Consider the following 19,091-nt stretch of genomic DNA (forward strand, 5'->3'; position numbering starts at 1 on the left):
TAATCGAAATTAATTTAGTTGAAATCAGTGACGGGTTCTGCATCTGATTAATCAAAATCTCAAACCCTGGGCTTATATTGTCTACCACCAGTCGGCAACACGTCTTTTTGAAGAGAGTAATCGTAGCTGTTTTGCAGTGCTTTGTTTACTTTTGGCTCTGAAGTAAATTAAGTGGCATGAATTCAAGTACACATGTCTGTGTCTCTTTCACTATCAACTGCGATTAAAGTTGTAGATTCTTCTTTATACTGCGAGAAACTTGGAATTCAAGCTTCATATTGTATTTATTTATAAATAATATTCTATCATTTAATTTATTCCTCTGGCTATGGAAGACCTTGAGCTAAGTGAAAAGAATGTTAGTGAATGGTGGGTCTAATTCTAGACGAAAAGGGTGGAGATCATTCTCCATTTTGTGAAGATTTGATGACTTTCGGCTTCTGAAATAAGAGCGAGTTTATTTTTGTTTCTTCTCAGCTTCAAATGGGGAAGTGAGAGAAGCCCAATCCTATATTGAATTAATATCTTGGGTTGGGTATTCCGCAAGAGAAATTTCTAAAATGCTGATATTCAACAAATTGCACATGAGGAAGTTTTAGAGTGGGAAAATAATTGTAATTAAAAATATAATAAAATTTATAAATAAATATTAAAATTTCGCTACTAAATATAAAAAAACGTAATTTTTTAGTGATTTAATAGTAAAATTTTTGCAGTAAAAAATTTTATATATTTAATAGCGAATTTTATTAGTAAAAGGTTATAATAAAGAAAATAATATAATTTTACGTTTCTTAATTATTTTGACAATTTTTTTATATCGCTGCTTATCGAAGGAAAATGAATATTTTTTACGACTAAACTTTATATACATAAATTTGTTATTGCAATTCAATATTTTAAAAAAATTAATTTTTTAAAAATAAATATTTTTCGTGTGTAAATTATTTAATGCAAACGATCACAATATTCAATTATTAAGATGTACTTGTATTGATAGGATCTTTTATTTTATAAAATATCAAATTTATAGACTCAAGGCCCACACCATGCCTAGTGTAGCATACATTTTCTTTCCCTGTACGCATGGAGAAAGGAAGAAAAAAAAATAAAATAAAAATAATAATTTGTTATTACTATCAATTTTGACTCAAATAAAATTACCAATTTTTTTAATAGTTATCATTTCAATTCAAAATTCTTATGTGACCTAACTTAAAAAAAAAAAAAAAAAAGGAATCTGAATATAAAAGCCTGCATGCGATATGAACTTGTAAGTAGAGCAAAACCCTAATACAGCTGAATATATAAATATATTTCCAAAGAACACAGCTGGAAATGAATGTAAATGGCAGGCTTCATGAATAAAAGCTTTCCCATCGACTTATTGGTAAAGTCTCTGTTTAACACTTTAACAACAATTCAGTTCAGTTATATTTTATTAATTTCATTGTTTGGAAGGTGATAATTCATTCTTTTAACTAATAAAATTTTTATTTTAAAAAATAAAATTATATATAATGTTTTAAAATTTTATTAAAATTTTTTTTTATCAATGCATAAGATTCCATTTTAACAGGTTTAAAGAGTTAAAAGGAGTACATGATGTAAAGCCAAAGATCCATAAAAACAATTATAAGATAAATCAATACACAATAAAGGAATTCAATCAAATCAATTAAGAAAAAAAAATCAATCAAATCAATAAAAATAAAAAAAAAACCAATTAAAACAGAACTAAAGAATGAGCTCATGAATTGGCCATTGATCCCTCGCACCGCCTACATCACTTGAAATTCAGCAATATACGACAATACCGATGACACCAGTAATAATACAAATAATCGAAAAATCAAGAAAATGTAAATAGAGAATAATCTGTGTAACACCCCTTACTCGTATATAATAGCTCAGTAAAAGATATCAAATACTATACTATATGCAATTATATATATGGATTTAAATTAACTTTTACATTATAAATTATTTTTTAGTTTATTTAAATACATGTAAATTTACCAAGCAATTATAAATGGAGAAACTGCAAGAGTTTTTCTGCTTATTAGTAATTATCCCTATGGAAAATAATCATAAAATCTCAATATTTACTTATTTCACACTATTAAATCCATAAATAGAACATATTAACTTAAAGTAATAAACACATTTGTATATATTTGTACTATTTTCAACGTTCATTTACAGACTCTTGGTAGACTACTAATGTACATGCCAAACATAAACAACCTCTATACAAATATTGTGAATAACTGGTTATGATGATATATCTGTGCTGATGCAGAACTAGACTTCCTAACTGTTGCTTTCTCTATCTATTATCTGCGCATGGAAAAGTCCAATGCGCCGAGCTTATGCCCAGTGGGTGAATAACAATATATATACATTCAAATATATGTAGAAATACTCATGATAGATATAATGAAATCATTTTATAAAAGCAAGTGAAAATTTTATGTGTCAGTGGGTGAAAAGTGAGCAAATCAAGTTATGCAGTTGTATAACTGTAAGGTCATTCATATTATGACAACCATCTTATGCGCACACTTGTAAATTATTAACAAGTCATATAATTAAATCTTAGCCTCTATAAACTCTTCGCAAGATCAGCTAGCTAGATAAGGGAAAAATGTATCTGTATAGCACGAAGTGCCAAACTGTATGGCCTAGGGGCCGAATGCTATGCCTGTATGGCTCAAAAGCCGAGAAAATGTATGACACATAGTGTGTCGAATATATCATATCATGTAGCCCATTAGGGCGTAGTACTACTAAACTGTATATGGCATGCCATACCCTTATGCTATCTATGACTCCCACTGAGGTTTACTAGGGCCAATAATGCATATTTTCATGTTAAATATTTATTGGTACTAAAATTATTCATTTAGATGCTTAACATGTTGAAACAAGCAAATATGTCGAACTATATATTCATAAGCAAGCACATCGATAAAAAGAGTCCTTAAGAATATACGTATGTGTGTAATATATTATATTCACTCATGAACATAATATTCAGTCATAAACATATTACTATTTCATCAAAAACATATGTGTAAAGTTTTAGTCTATTAAGCTAGCATGTGCGTAAAGCAAGCATGTCAAGGTAGCACGTGCGTAATTTGGCCGCAAAGCTAGCATGTCAATACCTTTTAGGTCATCATTTAGATTTAGATTTGTTTATACATGAGATTGTATCACATTTCTAAGTATCTTATGGACGTAATTAGACTCGCCTTTCTTCATGAACTTTGTGTAGATTTCTAACAAGATATATTACATCTAATTTTGACATTCCTAACTTAAGTTATGAAATTTTTTTTGCAAGCTACCCAATCAGGTTTTAACCACAGTTTTGGTATTTATTTTTAATCTAACAAAACATATCATATGCATATATTTGCATACAGATTCAAGCTTAACTTTCTTGTACAAAGTTTTAGGTATACTTTTCAGGGTTCATTTGGAACTGGTCTTAATTAATTTCATTGAGTAAATCATTAGTTATGGTCTAAGTGATACAAACTGTTTCGGATGTACAATTTCCTATGACCAGCTTAGATTCACTAGCAATTTGCATATAATTAGCTACAAATTCAGAATTTTGTCACTTCAGAAAAGTTTTAGATTTTGTCTTAGCTTTCATTTGGTATATGTTAAGCTTAATTTAAATGATTACACAATAAGTTATGAGACTTCAAACACAGGCTGTTCTATAGGAACCTATTCTGCCAGTTTTGTGTTTTTAGCTCCTATGTTATATCTATGTGCTTTAAACCTTCCAATCATCACTTCAACATTTATATTACAAATCCACACAATCAAAAGAGCTTTTCAGCAATAAAAACCAATCCCTAATTTTCCATATTCATGAGAAAATCAAAGAAAATTAAGAACTTCATACAAACACCAAACTTTTTATACAATTCTGTCCAAAAACTTTAGGTACACCTTAGTTACTCTTTTTCCTTGCCTTTCCCTTTTGATGTACCTTACTCCTTTTGGCTTTGTTCTTCACAAAAAATAAGAAAAACATGAGTTTTAATTCATTTAACAACATATAATTGATTAAAAACACTAAATAATATGTTTGCCTAATCTAATTTTTAATTCCTATCACTTACCACTTAAGCACCTTAACTTCTCTCCTTCTTTCCTCCCTTTCTATGGTTCCTTTGCTGGTTATTACACTTAAAAAAGGATTTTGTGTGGATGAAGATTTTATCTTTTTGGTGAAATATGGTGGAAATGGAAGAAAAGAAGAAAACTCACTTTGTCTTTTCTTTTTGGTGTAGCTACGGCAAACATGGAGCAAATGGAAGATACATTTTCCTTTCATGATTAGTCATGTCTTCATGTATGGCTAGGTGACACATGGTAGGTTTAGGTGAAAATGTAGAAAAAGATGGAGGCCAAACTTGGAATTTATTTTTAAACTTTCCATATTCACATTTTAACCTACTAAACTTTTCCACATGTTTCAATTTAGTTTTTAAACTTTCAATATTTATAGATTGACCTACTAAACTTACATTTTTAACCTTTAGAAGTTCATTTCATTTAAACAAGCACGTCGATTTTAGTAAGCACTTCAAGCTAACATGTCGGGAAACCCTTAAGCACCTCCCGAAAATAACTTGATTCTGACCTGCTTATCATATTAGATGCTTTATTTTAAGATATGTTTGTTTTCTCATTTGAGCTTTCTATGATTCAGTCATTACAGCTTAAAGATATTAACATACTATTACTGGTCATTCTTATTTTAACTCTGTCTTTGGATATATAACTCTATATGAAATGCAAGTTGGACCTCTAAATACAACTTTTAGTGCTCTATCTATAGGAGAATTATGTGTCAAACGGCTATGGATAAGCTAGCACCTCTCCTATTTAGCTCGAGGTCAAGCTAGTACCTTCCCTGAAACTAATTACTCTAATTTTGAAATGGTACAATTTAAATCTAATAGTTGCTCTATTTCTATCCGTAAGTTTTGGCATGTGATAATACGCAAATAAAATAAGATAAAAAAGGCTTATAATAAAATAAATCTCAAACTGGTACGAAAAAATAAATATCATCACATTTGAGGAGATGGTGACAGACTTGACGGCGTTATTCTCACCTACGAAGATAGTAATCACCAAATATAGCCGTACAGGCTTTAGATGTCGATGTCGCACCGATTAGAAGTCTCCGAGAAGAGAAACACAGCAATCTAAAAAATAAGTCTAAAGAAATTCTTCCATGAATATCACGAAATCAGTGGCTATATAAAATTAAACAAAACCACCAACGTGTCTGATGAAGAGGAGAAAAACCAAATAGATGGAAGACATCAAATAAAAACCAAAACGGATGGTTCTTCTACTCCAAAGATCAAAGAAACCACAACCAAAGCAACCAATTTACGCTTTGATTTTAAAAAAGACGAAATCCTGCAATACCCAAAGAAGAAGCATCGCTACAGGCATCGATGGATCTTTATCCTTTCCTTTGTCTTTTTCTTCTTTTCACTCTCTCTGGAGGAAAATTTTTTCCTCCATGTCAAACCGAATGTTAATATCTAAAATATACTAATCTAACGATTTGAAAAAAAAAAAAACTAATTCTAATGAATTTCTGACTATTGTTGTTCAATTAAATTTAAATTTTAAAATTAATTATTCTAATTATTTTTTAACTTCACGTTCATCCATTGTTGTTAGAATTTAATATTCTAAATTGTAAAAGAATTATATCATAAAACAACCTCTATATCGTATTATTCTTTTCTTTTTTAATTTTTGAATTATTTTTTTATTTTTTTTAGATATATTATTTTAGGAACAAATTATTTTTATTAATCCTTTATTATAATATAAAGTATAGTTAAGAGTTTTTATTTACATACATTAAAATTAATTTAAATGATAAAAAAATATAATTGTAAATAATAGGGAAAATTAAGAGTTTTTTTAATGATTTTATTATTTCTCCACCGTTAAATTTTTATTTAAATTAAATTTATAATATAAAATAATCATAAATTTATATAAAATTTTATATATTTATATTATAAATTTGGGTTTTTTTTTCGCACATTATAAATTTAATTAAATTTAAATTTAATAAACATAATAAATTAAGATAAAAGCGTCGCCGTATCCTAAATTTTTATACGCAGGTCCTCCAATATAACTGTCTTTGTGCAATCCAATACGTCTTATCATCCTTCAAGAATCTCTGCAATTGCAAATAATGGCGAGCTGTTTGAGAAGATATGGAAGAAGACTCTCCGTCTCAATTTGCGAGAAGAGGGAACTCTCCACAGCTTGTGAAGGTCAGATTATTCTACAACAACATCAACAACTCCAACAAACTGCTAAATCAATGAACCTCTGTTCTGCCATCAACCAAGCTCTCCATCTCGCCTTAGAAACCGATCCTCGGTAACTTTCTCTCAAACCCCACTTATTTTTCCTTCTTAGTCAGTATATTTCTATGTTCTTTTGCTTCTGTTGTTTATTGGGTATGTTGTAATTTCAGAAACTGGGCTGTTTTTGAATGATATTCTTTATGGTTTGTGTGCTAGAGAGGGGAATTTGATTGTCCTTTTATTGAATTTGTTGTCAAAATTAAACTTTTTGTTTTAGCGTATTCAAATGCCCGGCTGATAACTCAAAGTTTGTAGCAGCTAATCGTTTATGTTCTAGAGAATTATCTCCTTTGGAGTTTTTCAATAGTCATTCAGCTGTCTTGAAGAATAGGGGCAACACCTACATCGGATAGGATGACGCCAAAGTTTGATTAGTGCTTACCTCTAACCCGAGCCGTGTTAAGCAATGCTGACAACTAAAAGCAAGGAACTTGTGGAAATTCCTTTTAATTTCAAATGCAGAGCTAAATTCCCTACCAAAGTGGTTGGTAGTAAGGTCCCTTATGCATATTTGTCTTATGATCAAACGTAACTCTAGAATCTAGCCAAAATATTACGTGGCTTGCTATCATAAAAGCTTTTGCAATCAAGTCAGATTGTGAAAAGTTATTGTCTCTATATGTTCATACGAACAAAAAAAAAAGGTTTATGGATGGCAATTGACTGAGTTGACATCCCTTATCACAAGTTGCCCTTTTTTTTTCTAACTCCTTTGTTGAACCATATTTTCTTACCATACACTTCATGTCAACGACCTTTCTGAGGTTCTAAATATTTTTTTCATCATATTACAAGCCATTACTCTTGATGAACTGCTTGTACCAGTTGATACCTTAAGCACTTTGGATCCACCGTGGCTTTGCTTAAAAACAGCCTTGGATGTTAGAATATGACTGGCATCATGAATTTCCAACTTAGTAGTTATGTTTTTGCTAAAATCTAGTTTGAATGATCATAATGAGTTTCTGTTTACAGATTGAACTTCATCTTGAACTCATTAATTACATTTTTTCCCAGTTCTTATGTATTTGGAGAAGATGTAAGCTTTGGTGGGGTATTTCGTTGCACAACTGGACTGACAGAACGATTTGGCAAAAATCGAGTCTTCAATACTCCCCTTTGTGAGCAGGTAGTTTTATGTAGCTGTATACCTTTTCTCAGGTGTAATTTGCATATTTTCTTTTTGAATAGGAATTCAAAGATCAGGAGGTGAAAACCTTTTGTAGGCAAATTTTTCCTTCATAAAAGTGGAGTGTTATGGGATTGGGAAGCTTCACATGGATATCTTACTTTTGATCTTACATAACATTCTAATCTTGTTCTCCTTCTTCTTTTTGTCAATTTTTGAATATCTAATATCCATATTATATGGCCTTGTAGGGGATTGTTGGATTTGGCATTGGTCTGGCAGCAATGGTGAGTATTGAATGTTAGGATACCTTCTTATTTGTAGTTTTAACTCTCCTTGTAATCACATGTGACAGGGGAATAGAGCCATAGCAGAAATTCAGTTTGCAGATTACATCTATCCTGCTTTTGATCAGGCAAGCATCCTCCTCATCTCAGTGCTGACATTTGTTCTTATTCCCAGAGTTCCATATAATTGATGGGGTTTTCTATTTAATAGATTGTTAATGAAGCTGCAAAGTTCAGATACCGGAGTGGGAATCAGTATGATTGTGGAGGTGTTTCATTTTTCTTTTTGCAGATATTTACTGCTAAATAACTGATTGTTTATTTTCCTTTTTCTCCATGTCATTTTGTCTTAATATGACAATGTTCAAAATTATTCCTAGGTTTAACCATAAGAGCACCATATGGAGCTGTGGGCCATGGTGGACATTATCACTCTCAATCCCCTGAAGCTTTCTTTTGTCATGTTCCTGGTATCAAAGTATATATCCTTCCCCTTAAATTGGTTGGTGTGCTATCAATTGGAATGCTAGTATTGTTACACATCCTACTTTATTTATATCATGGGTTTCTATAACATTGCAAAATAGTTTGTTTATCTGGATGTTGTAGTTTGTGAAGTTGTTGATAGGACTGGTACTGCAATGTACATTTGATAGGTGGCAAGTTATGCTAACCACATCCCATAACATACTGGGCAGGGTCACAGGCTACTTAGCACTTATACAAGTTTGATTAAAATGTAAACATTGTACATACATACACTAAACAAAACAAGACATAATTTTCATCCTTTTCCCTTTTTAGTTCAAAATCACTGTTCTTTTTGTGCCATTTTATGTCAAAGAAGTAGAAATTTTTAGATAAATTGCTGTTGCATTCAAAATTCATGGAACTTGTCATAGAGTCAAACACTTTCCTGTGTTACTTATAGAAAAACCAAAGATCCTAGATTGACTCGGCTAACCTTTGTTAAAAGAGATGATTGTTTGTGTTTCCAATATGACATAGTCCTTATATGAACTGAAAATGGTTTTTGGTGGGTGCCATGACTTCCATTTGTCAATCTAAGTTTGAGTTAGGTTCCATAATGCTGATGAGAAGTAATTTTCTATTTTCAGTAGCCTCCTAAACTTAAATAACAATTAGCTCACTTGAATTTTTCTTTCCAATACGAAATCCGCGCATTATCTCTAAAAACCCTAACTAGTTGCCCTTACAGGTGGTTATCCCTCGGAGCCCACTGCAAGCAAAAGGATTGTTATTGTCATGCATACGAGATCCAAACCCTGTTGTCTTTTTTGAACCAAAAGTACTGTGCTCTTCCTGCCGAGATTAAATAAATAATTGGTCCACATTTTTCAATTCATGATTTCTGTGTTTGATGTCAAGTAAATTGCTTTTGTTTGAAGTGGCTTTACCGGTTGGCAGTAGAAGAGGTCCCTGAGCATGATTATATGTTGCCATTGTCAGAAGCAGAGGTATGCTAGTTCTACCTTTTAGGGAAGATTTACAATTATAAATCTGAAATAAATTGCAAATAAAATATCAGGTGATCAGAGAAGGCAGTGACATAACTCTTGTTGGTTGGGGAGCACAACTGTCTGTCATGGAGCAGGCTTGTACGGATGCCGAAAAGGTAAATTGCCACAAAATTCCTTTTCATGAAACTTGAACTATACATTTTATGAGTCATGATCTGCATCCTGCACGAGCTGTGCTGTAGAAGGATTCTTGGTCTATTTGTTTGGCCAAATGACCAACTTTAGCATGATGGGCCGATGTTGTTAGAAATGATATTCGAATTGACATTTTATTTCTGTTCTGAGCTATGAAATCCAAATTATTGCTCTTATTCATGTGCCCGTACCTCACATGGATGCCATTGGAAAATTTCACATAGCCTGTAGCTCCCATTTACTCTATTGGCAACATCCTTAAGGTCTATTTGGTATTGTTGTTTGAGCTGTTATTGAGAAAAACATTATTTTAAATATAGTAGTTAAGAGGCTATTAATACTTTTAAGTTAAATTTAACATGTTTTATTCATAAGAACTCAAAAAAACAGCTAATCAATATTTTCTAACTTCTTTTTTCAACATCTAAAGTTGTGCTTTTCCAGAATGTATGTTAGACCTGGAAAGCAGTTTCAGCTATCCCTTTTGGATGATGGGCCTGCGGTACTATGAAACAACATATAAAGTTATTAACTGCCTTAAGCTATCTTGCTGACAATTATGCAAGGACAAGTTTAGCCAAGGATAAGTACATATGTATTACTAGATATAACTGACAGTATATACCTCTACAGACCCCCTGAAGATAAATGAGCATAACCTATGTCAAGCTTGTATCAAATTGGGCAAGAGGACTAGGGTAATTCAATGGTAAGTCAATGCACAATTGAAACTTGGTTACATTGATAAGACTGACATTGGTTACCAAAGATTAACAGCAAAATGAGAGAAGTAATGAAGTGAAGCCAGATGAAGGAGAAATGCTGGTGCTAGCAGAGACGAGGAGTAGGTTAAGATCTAATACATGATTAAGAAGGAGATGAACTAATATGTTCAATTTGAGCTTCATTAGTAAGAAGCATAGATTTAAAGAACATGGGAGGAGATATCTGATTAGATTAACTATTATCAAGGACTCTTATAGTGGAGAAAGACCTTAGGTAATGAACATAACTATGTCATGGCATGAAAGGTGATAAATGGCTGTTAAAGCATTGGCAGGTTCCTGAAATGATGGCAATATGCATCAATAGTCAATACAAGGCTCCTCTGTAAAGATAAGCAATCTGAACTTGAGACGAAGTTGTGAGACATGTATTTATCAAGAAAGTGCTTATGGACTGCATTCCTAGCAGAATAAGCTCTCTGATTGAGAATTATAGAAGTAGGTTAGTGCTTCTTTTCAACTATAAAAAGGTCCTGTCTAGACAAACACCACGAGGCATAGCTCGGATAAATGATTTATTTTGAGATTATTTAGGGAGAAGAGAACAAGGACTTGGGGATTATGAAAGAGAACAAGGTCTTGGAGATTATGATGTTATGTATAGAATTGAATGCATAACAGGTAAAGTAATTATTCTTTATTAAGAATAATTTGTTCACATTCGTTTGCGAAAATCAGTTAGTTACATTGACACAACAATTGCCCGGCTTATATCTGTGATCTATACCTAGACCATACCTACATATGTCCAGCCTAAGGGAACTTTAGATCTATAACTAAATTTCTTAATTTTATTTCTTATGGTTAATGTTATGGATGATTGAGGAAATATCATTGTGCTAACCCCCCCCCCCCCCCCCTCTCTCTCTCTCTCTCCTTCTGTTCTGTTCTTTTTTGGCTAAGTAGGACATTTCTATCACATTTTTCACCTTTGAAGCATTTAAATAGAGAGCGGGATTTTGCAGGACGGAATTTCTTGTGAACTGATAGACCTCAAAACTTTAATACCCTGGGATAGAGAAACTGTGGAGGCTTCTGTTAGAAAGACTGGAAGACTTCTTGTAAGTACATTATCTCCTCAAAAACTGTGCTTTAGGTGTCTGGTGCATTAACAATCACTTCTTGCCTCTTGTAGATTAGTCATGAAGCTCCAGTAACTGGAGGTTTTGGCGCTGAAATCTCCGCATCTATTGTTGAGCGTTGCTTCTTAAGGGTGAGCAACTAAGCATCAACTTCATCTGTTTGCTTTTAACTATGTGGATATTTCAGTTAAGATAACCTCATTATTTGATCCTTAAGTGGTTTGATGATAGCAAGAACTTCCATAGGTTAAAATACATTGACTTTTAGACTTCTTTCTAGTTTTTGAGCAACCAATACTACTAAAGCATGCCACCATTGATCTGTAACAGAAATCTGAGCGTTATTCTCTTTACTATCTGTGCACTGCAATGCTTCCTGAACATCAAGCGCAACATGCTCCATTAAAGGGGTTAATATATTTCAAACGGCTGAAACTGTACTGCAATACTTAATTTTGCTCAGAAGGGTCTAGGACATGGTTATGTAGGATGTTTCCTCCAAATAAATAGTCTAATTATTGTCAGCTGAAGAGTGAAAAACGTAAGATTTTCTTAGAACTGGGAGCTAAAACAGTGAAGGTCTTTGCAGTTGGAGGCTCCTATTGCTAGAGTTTGCGGTCTGGATACGCCCTTCCCTCTTGTGTTTGAGCCATTCTATATGCCCACCAAGAACAAAGTGAGTTGTATCCTGAAGTTCACAAGTTGAATACATTAGATCCTCCTCCATTTATTTTTTGTTTTGCTTTTCTTCTTTTTCCTAATCCTAACTGTAGCCTATTTTTTTGGCTAATTGGATGCAGATACTGGACGCAATCAAATCAACTGTTAACTACTAGAACTTGAGCACTCTCTTCCTAACTGCTCCGTTTAAGATATGCCATCGTCCACAAGCAACTTAACCTTAATTAATTCCCAAAAGATTGTGCCTGTAAATGTGAGAAATAAGTGGGGAGGCTGTATGTCCATCATTCTACTTGTAAACTGATACTAAAATTAAAAAATAAAGGGTTAATGGAGAATGCAATTGCTATATCTTCTGGTTTCTGAAATTTTGACTCAAAGTAGTTTTTCTATTTATTTAGTTCAGATCTTCGTCTTCAGTGCAAAGTTCTTGAATTCAAGTTTCAGTAAAAAAAAAAACAAAAAAAATATATATATTATAACATATGTTATCAGTGATAAAATTTAAATTTTTCTGCTAAAAATTGAAGCTTATCCCTTTAATTGTATTAATTTTCTGACTTCTGCCTACCAATCAATTTTCATTACGTTTTATGAAAATAATCCAAAAATAAATTATTATTTTTATGATTTAAGCCTGTTTATTGGGATTAATTATTTAGAATCTAAATTAAATAATTTTAACTGAAGATGAGAACTCCATCTTCAGAAGTTATGGGAGGCCGTGGATTTGGACGTTTCAAATTGAAACTCATCATTTCATACCAATGAAGGATAAAACGTTATTTTCATCAGAACCCAATAATTCGACGAGACAATTCACGTGGCTGCAGCACTCCCACTAAGAAACACCGCCCCACATTGTTTTATTTATTATTTAATCCTAAAACTTAAGAGAATCTATAATTTAATTCTTATTCTTTTATAAACAAAATAATTTAGGGATTAAATTTTTATTTTTTTAACCAAAGATCTGTCATGTCAAATTCACTATCAATTAATCATAAATTAATGAAATCAACCAAAAATTGAAAATTTAAATTGTTACAAAAATTAAAATTACAACAATAAAATTATTACAAAAGATGAAATTTAATATTAAATTATTATAATTTAGTAATTAAAAATGAATAAATTATTTATCGTAAATAAAAAATAGGTTTGTAAATTTCATCAAATGTTAAATATTGTATTGTAAATTTAATCTGACAAAAAGCCGCCCAATGTAAACTCAAATTTATTATCTAAAAAATCAAATAACCACTACAAAATCTATCAAATAAACAGAGAAAACGCGAAAAAAAAAAAGAAGAAATCAAATAAACATGTAAACTCAAATCTATTAAGTACTAAAATATTAATTTAGATTTAAAATAGTCAAAAGTGACCAATTTAAATACAATTTTAAAATTGAATTATAATAGATAAATATTAAAAGTATTTGAATTTTTTTTACCAGCTGTTGCATCAGCGTTGCTAATCTCAATTAAAATACAAATGCTAAGATTGATAAAAATAGAAAAATTTGCTAAAATAGGTCAAAGAACTAGAATTTAGGTGTCCATAAGAAATAACTGGAATTTAGGTGTTGGTGTGGTGAAGTGTTAGTAAAAAGACAAGTCTTTTTTAATTTAATAAGTACCACTTCTTCAAAAATTTAATGTGTTAAATGAGAATAGCTCATATAAATTATAATTTCTACCCTTATTTAAAATTAAAATTTTCATAAAAATTTCTTTCAATTATTTTTTTTAAAAAATTTTATATTCTTTTTATCTAAAATTTTTTATATTTTTTATTTAAAGCGAAAGGTTTTTTTTTTAATTATAAAAATAAAACATGTATAATTGTATAAAAATTAATTTAAATTCTTTTATGAATCATGAAAAAAACAGGGTTAATGAATCATGAGACAGGTCAGGTACCACATGTCATGGGCGACGCAACAAACGTCTTAAAGGTCTCATCTACGTACAAGATTGGTCCCATGTCTGATGGGCTCCACAACTCTTTCAGTTATCACCATTCACCACCCATCAGTTCATCCCCAATTTTTTTTTTTTTTCAATCTTCTGATAAAAAAAACACCAAATTCTGAGCTGATAATTTTAATAAAACCTTTAATTCTATATAAACCTGACATCAAATTCGCCCCAAAAAAGACCTCAATTCCTCAACTCGGCTTTACGTCCATTTTGTCCATTCAAACAAGCACAAAATCCATCCACCATTTTCCAATACCATTAAAATACACACATGTAGAGCAGGAACTGATTTCTTCTTGCAAATTAAATAAATGACGAGGGTTGCAGCTCAGAATACAACCCTTCTGTTCAAAGATTCAGGCTTTAAATAATAACATGCTATGCACATAAACAAGGCAATACAAATCCAAGCAACTAACACAACGAGCAGCTAGTATGGCCAGTGCCAACCAAAGAAAAATTATAATTCAATTCTCATCTATTTGAGAAGCATTTCCAGAAGCATTTGACAATGAAGCTGAGCTTGAATTGCTTCCAGCAGATTGAGACCCCGAGGAAGAGGAGAACAAACTATTGAAAGGCCATGGAAATGAAAACCTTCTCCCATTTCCATTTCTTCCCTCCCCTTCTCTCACTGCATTGCTATTTCCTTGATGATGATGGTGATTATTATTTCTACTACTATCAGTAGTACTACTGCTATTGTTATTGTCGGTATTGTTGATCTCCCTCCGATTAATGCTGATCCGAGACCTCTCAGAATCAGACTTGGACTCATCAGCAGGCAACTGAAACCTGCAAACTGGGCAAGAACTATGAAGTTCCAGCCATGGTAATATACATGAGTTGTGAAACTTATGCTTACAAGGCATTTCCTTTGCCTCGGTGCCAATCTCGAAATCATCCAAACAAACTGAACACTGCAAAGTTTCTTTCACTGTTACAGTAGGCAATGCCTCAATTGCCTCCTTTTGTGCTGGTGGAGTACCATACCTATTTGGATCATTCTCTGCCAAATGCTGCAACAACAAATCCAAACCAGGTCCTACGAAATAATCACCTAATGACCCAATGAGAGTGTGATTCTGATTTTGACCATTGCTTGAATCATATGAACCCTGAACAATGATAGTACGATTCAATGGATTGATCAAAATGACTCGTTCTCTTTCCCTATCTCTAGCTCTAATTCTATCTCTATCCCCATCTCTACTCCTATCTCCTTCAGAGTTATCTGATTCAGATACCGTTCTAGCTCGAATACCTTGAAGCAATTGTGATATTGTACCTGAACTTCTTCTCCTTCTCCTCATGATTGACTCAAGCTCACCATATAACTCACTTTCTCCTCCATGGTGTGCCTCACCGCCATCACTATCATTACCATCTTCTTCGGGCTCCATTCTTCTAACTCTTCTACGTACACGAGGATTTCCCATCATTCCAAGCAAGACTGGAGCCCAAAGGGAGAGTGCACGATCAGAACTAAAATCGGAATCAGGCTCCTGATTTTCCCTTGTACTGCTACTCATTTCTTCTACAAATCCACTTTGACAAAATGGACATTTTATCTCAACTTCTATTATTGGGTTCACCCTTTGAGAGCACATGTGACACCAATACCTCGGTGCCATTGCTTCCTCCATTCTCTCTCTTTCTTTCTTGTGATCTCTGTCATAGCCAAGGTAATAGAATTAATTAATTTTTTTTTTTTTTAAAAAAGAAGGCAAACACCACTCCAACCTTGAATTCACACAGAAAGAAGTGGCATGAAAATTTTGCAACTACCTTCAGATTCAACTACTGATAAACAATACCAATACAAAATTCCGCTATCAAAGGAAACCTTGAACTACCAGCAGAAAATGTCACAGAATCATATGGGACTGGAAAACAACTATACGTCTCTTGAAAAATCAAAACAGCTCATGGTTCCAGTTCAAAAAGTGATAAATTTCAAGATCCATCAATCAGAAAATCACAGGACAGAGGAAATAATCTCCAGCTGAAAATTAAAAAGAACCTAAACTAAACTAACTTTCATCCAGAAACAAGAATACTCATCTTAAAATACACCAATCCAAAGAAAAAAAAAAGGTATCAAGTTGGCAGACAAGAGAATTTTCATTTGAAGAAGAAAACCATTAATGAGATTGCAAATAAAGAAAAGAAAGAAACAGAGAATTGAGTAGTTCTTACCAAATGAATATACGATAAAATTAACTCAGAATCTCCAAATAGCAGAGGAATACAAGATACAAGTATAATTACAAGAAGAGAGACCCTTTTATGATTTCATCAAAGGTCGGCATACCAAGCCCACAAATTTAAACCCCAGAAAGATCTGGAAGGATCCACAGAAGCAGAGCTTCCAATGTTAGACCCAAACAAGCTCTTAGATATTTATCAGTTTATCCTTTAATTACTCAGACACCTCAACCATGTATGAATGAGCAAGATGATTTAAGTATTGGAATTTGACACGCAAACAGAGAAAAATATTAAAAATTCTGAAAGAAAAATTAACAGAGAAAGAGCAGGAACCATCAAGAACCCAAGGCAAGAGCAGAAAATTAAAAAATAATAATAATAATAAATAAGATCGACAGAAATAAAGAGAAAAAAAATTTACCCAAAAATGGAATTGAATGGAAAATTTGGTGGAGAAGAGAATGGGTGGAAAAGAAATGGAGAAACACACACAGCTAGATTCGCATTATTGGACACACAACACAACCAAACCGCGTCCTTTTCTTTATTTCTTGCTTTTGTCGACTTTCCTTCTCCAAAAAATAGTATTATTATTGAATATTGATTCTATCAAAATCAAAGAATTCAAAGTTTACGATAATAATTCACTAATATTAAACAAATAAATTAAATGAAAATGTTGAAAAATCTATGTTGTGTTGCACGCATCATTACGTTAAATTCATAATATTGTAATAGCTCATAATTACATCCTGCCAAATATTATGATATATTAAAATAAAATTAAAAAAAGATGCATTGTGCTTTCACCAATTTTTAATTGGAAGATGAACTTAAATTTGTGATAAAAGGATGCAATCAGTTTTATAAAGCTCAATAAAGTGAAATCTTTTGGACAATATTACTCAATTCGTCTAAAAAAAAAGGGAAATCTTTTCGATAATATTACTCAATTCGTCTAAAACAAGGGCATATTTTATTTTTTACGCGTCTCAAATTATAGGCTACATCTCTTTTTACTATAGTTAATTTTGAAAATTTTTAAAATAACGTATTAAAATATAAAATTTATAAATGTTAGGAGTAATTTAATAATAATAGAAAAAATACAAGTATAGATTGCAACATAAAATATAATATAGAATTTTATTGTTTTAAATATTATTTTTTCTAAAAAAATAAAAATAAATAAATTTTATAAGGTGAATGGAGTGTAAACTTTGATGTTATGGTATTAATTACAAAATAAAAAAAAATTAAACTATATGTGGAAGTCAACTTTAAATAAAGAAAAGGAATCACGAACCCCATTTACTATTCAGCACGAAAGCATATTCGTTATGAACGTAAGATTTTTCCTTTTCCGAATTTGCACGACCGGAAACAATTACAGTAAGCTTCAAATGGTTCATTTTGTGAAATTCATTGGCTAAACTAACCAATATATGCCAATGTTATATTCCTTTATCTTTTTGAATTTAGAACCAACGAACAGTTAGCAAGCAGAAGAATTAGCTTTTTTTTCTTCCCTTTTTCTCAGTAAGTGGTCAAAGTTTTTGCTAATGGTGAGATATTACGCTAGAGAACTGAGCGAGCTCTGCTAATGTTTGCAGCAATACAACATAAGCAGTTATGAGAATAAAGGTCTTCTGCTGATGGTGTGAAAATAGATGAGTTGCATGGGTTGCAAGGCAGTAATCTCCAAAATTGTATCAAACTTTTTGCTCAATGACCACTACTGTCTGCCGTATTCCTTAAATTTTTTATTTTTTATTTTTGGATATTTAGAGCACTTTACAAACTCGGTTACTATCCTCCACAAAAGTTGGGACAGAAGCAGTACCCACGTTGTTCTTGATAATTCAGCCAGCTCTTGGTTCTAAACATTCATCCATCTTTTATGAAGAATATTCAGACTTTTATCATTAACATACATCTGATCCTGATGAAGGACAATTCCAGGACCAACTATTCGCGAAATGTGTTGCTTTGTGGAACCAACACCTGTAGAGAAAGCAGCGACCCTACATTCTTAGCCAATCAAAATCAAACCAGAAATTCACCTTACTCTTCCCACACATCAGTAAGTCAAAAAACAAGATACCTTATTTGCGTAGACATCCAGTTCCAGACTGGTGGAATAATAATTGCTTCGAAACTAAGATTAATTCATCTGAAGCTGCCTTGATTTTTTGAACATTTGTTTAATCCAGTCATGGACGCCGCTAGTAACACAGCCAAGAAGCGATGGTTCCTTTGCCCCTGCGGGAATGGAGGGACAGAAATTTTAAGAATTCAAGAGTTCATAAGGGGACGAGCCATTTATGGTTGTGTTTATACAATTATTACTATATAAATAGCTATTGCTATATATTATTATAACATATATATACATAACTATTAAATAATTATTAGCAACAAAAACTCGACATCTGTCTTGTTAAACCCACGAAGATGTAAATTTCATAGGCTCAGAAACAAAGGCGAGCTTACAGGCTGCCCCCTAGCAATGAAGGTTGTCTGGGAAAATAAAGGAAGAAACTTCTGCCTGCAAACTATCTTCATCAGCATCAGCCTTCCCAAAAAAAATTGCACTCCAAGACTAAGTCGAAGGTCTCGGGTTTTCTGCATTTTTGAACCCATTCAACTCAACTCAGTTTACCCACTCAAGCCAATTTAATAGCAGCATCGTACCATGAGACCACTGGTTTATTGTTAGTCAAACCAGTTCCCAATAGTTGCAAGCATGCAAGGCAGCAGCGATTTGCCACAATTGTCATGCACAAGGATAAGCAGGGTTCACATGGTAAACAAA

General features: G+C 32.3%; 2 protein-coding genes across 6 annotated transcripts; one reads left to right on the forward strand and one right to left on the reverse strand.

Moving 5' to 3' along the window:
- Window positions 1-6,187: 6,187 nt before the first annotated feature.
- On the forward strand, window positions 6,188-12,431 carry LOC110602490 (2-oxoisovalerate dehydrogenase subunit beta 1, mitochondrial). 3 transcript variants are annotated; one of them, XM_021740023.2, is made up of 13 exons: window positions 6,191-6,453; window positions 7,458-7,569; window positions 7,821-7,856; window positions 7,925-7,984; window positions 8,068-8,125; window positions 8,237-8,334; window positions 9,076-9,165; window positions 9,266-9,334; window positions 9,406-9,492; window positions 11,283-11,378; window positions 11,453-11,530; window positions 11,989-12,075; window positions 12,200-12,431. In XM_021740023.2, the coding sequence occupies exons 1-13, from the start codon at window positions 6,263-6,265 to the stop codon at window positions 12,233-12,235; spliced, it is 1,098 nt and encodes a 365-aa protein (XP_021595715.1). In that variant the 5' UTR covers window positions 6,191-6,262; the 3' UTR covers window positions 12,236-12,431. The 3 variants fall into 3 exon arrangements, with proteins under 3 accessions (XP_021595716.1, XP_043807369.1, XP_021595715.1); XM_043951434.1 differs by lacking the exon at window positions 7,821-7,856 and having other exon boundaries at window positions 6,190-6,453; XM_021740024.2 differs by lacking the exons at window positions 11,283-11,378; window positions 11,453-11,530 and having other exon boundaries at window positions 6,188-6,453.
- A 1,908-nt stretch (window positions 12,432-14,339) lies between these two features.
- LOC110602428 (E3 ubiquitin-protein ligase SIRP1) lies at window positions 14,340-19,090 on the reverse strand. 3 transcript variants are annotated; one of them, XM_043951148.1, is made up of 3 exons: window positions 18,770-19,090; window positions 18,381-18,538; window positions 14,340-15,736 (listed from the first exon to the last, which is right to left on the reverse strand). In XM_043951148.1, exons 2-3 carry the CDS (start codon window positions 18,395-18,397, stop codon window positions 14,533-14,535), a joined length of 1,221 nt encoding a protein of 406 aa, XP_043807083.1. In that variant the 5' UTR covers window positions 18,398-18,538; window positions 18,770-19,090; the 3' UTR covers window positions 14,340-14,532. The 3 variants fall into 3 exon arrangements, with proteins under 3 accessions (XP_043807083.1, XP_021595642.1, XP_021595643.1); XM_021739950.2 differs by lacking the exons at window positions 18,381-18,538; window positions 18,770-19,090 and adding an exon at window positions 16,698-16,906; XM_021739951.2 differs by lacking the exons at window positions 18,381-18,538; window positions 18,770-19,090 and adding an exon at window positions 16,265-16,669.
- Window position 19,091: the final 1 nt, after the last annotated feature.

The sequence above is a fragment of the Manihot esculenta genome, chromosome 15, assembly GCF_001659605.2.
Source record: "Manihot esculenta cultivar AM560-2 chromosome 15, M.esculenta_v8, whole genome shotgun sequence".
NCBI lineage: Eukaryota > Viridiplantae > Streptophyta > Magnoliopsida > Malpighiales > Euphorbiaceae > Manihot > Manihot esculenta.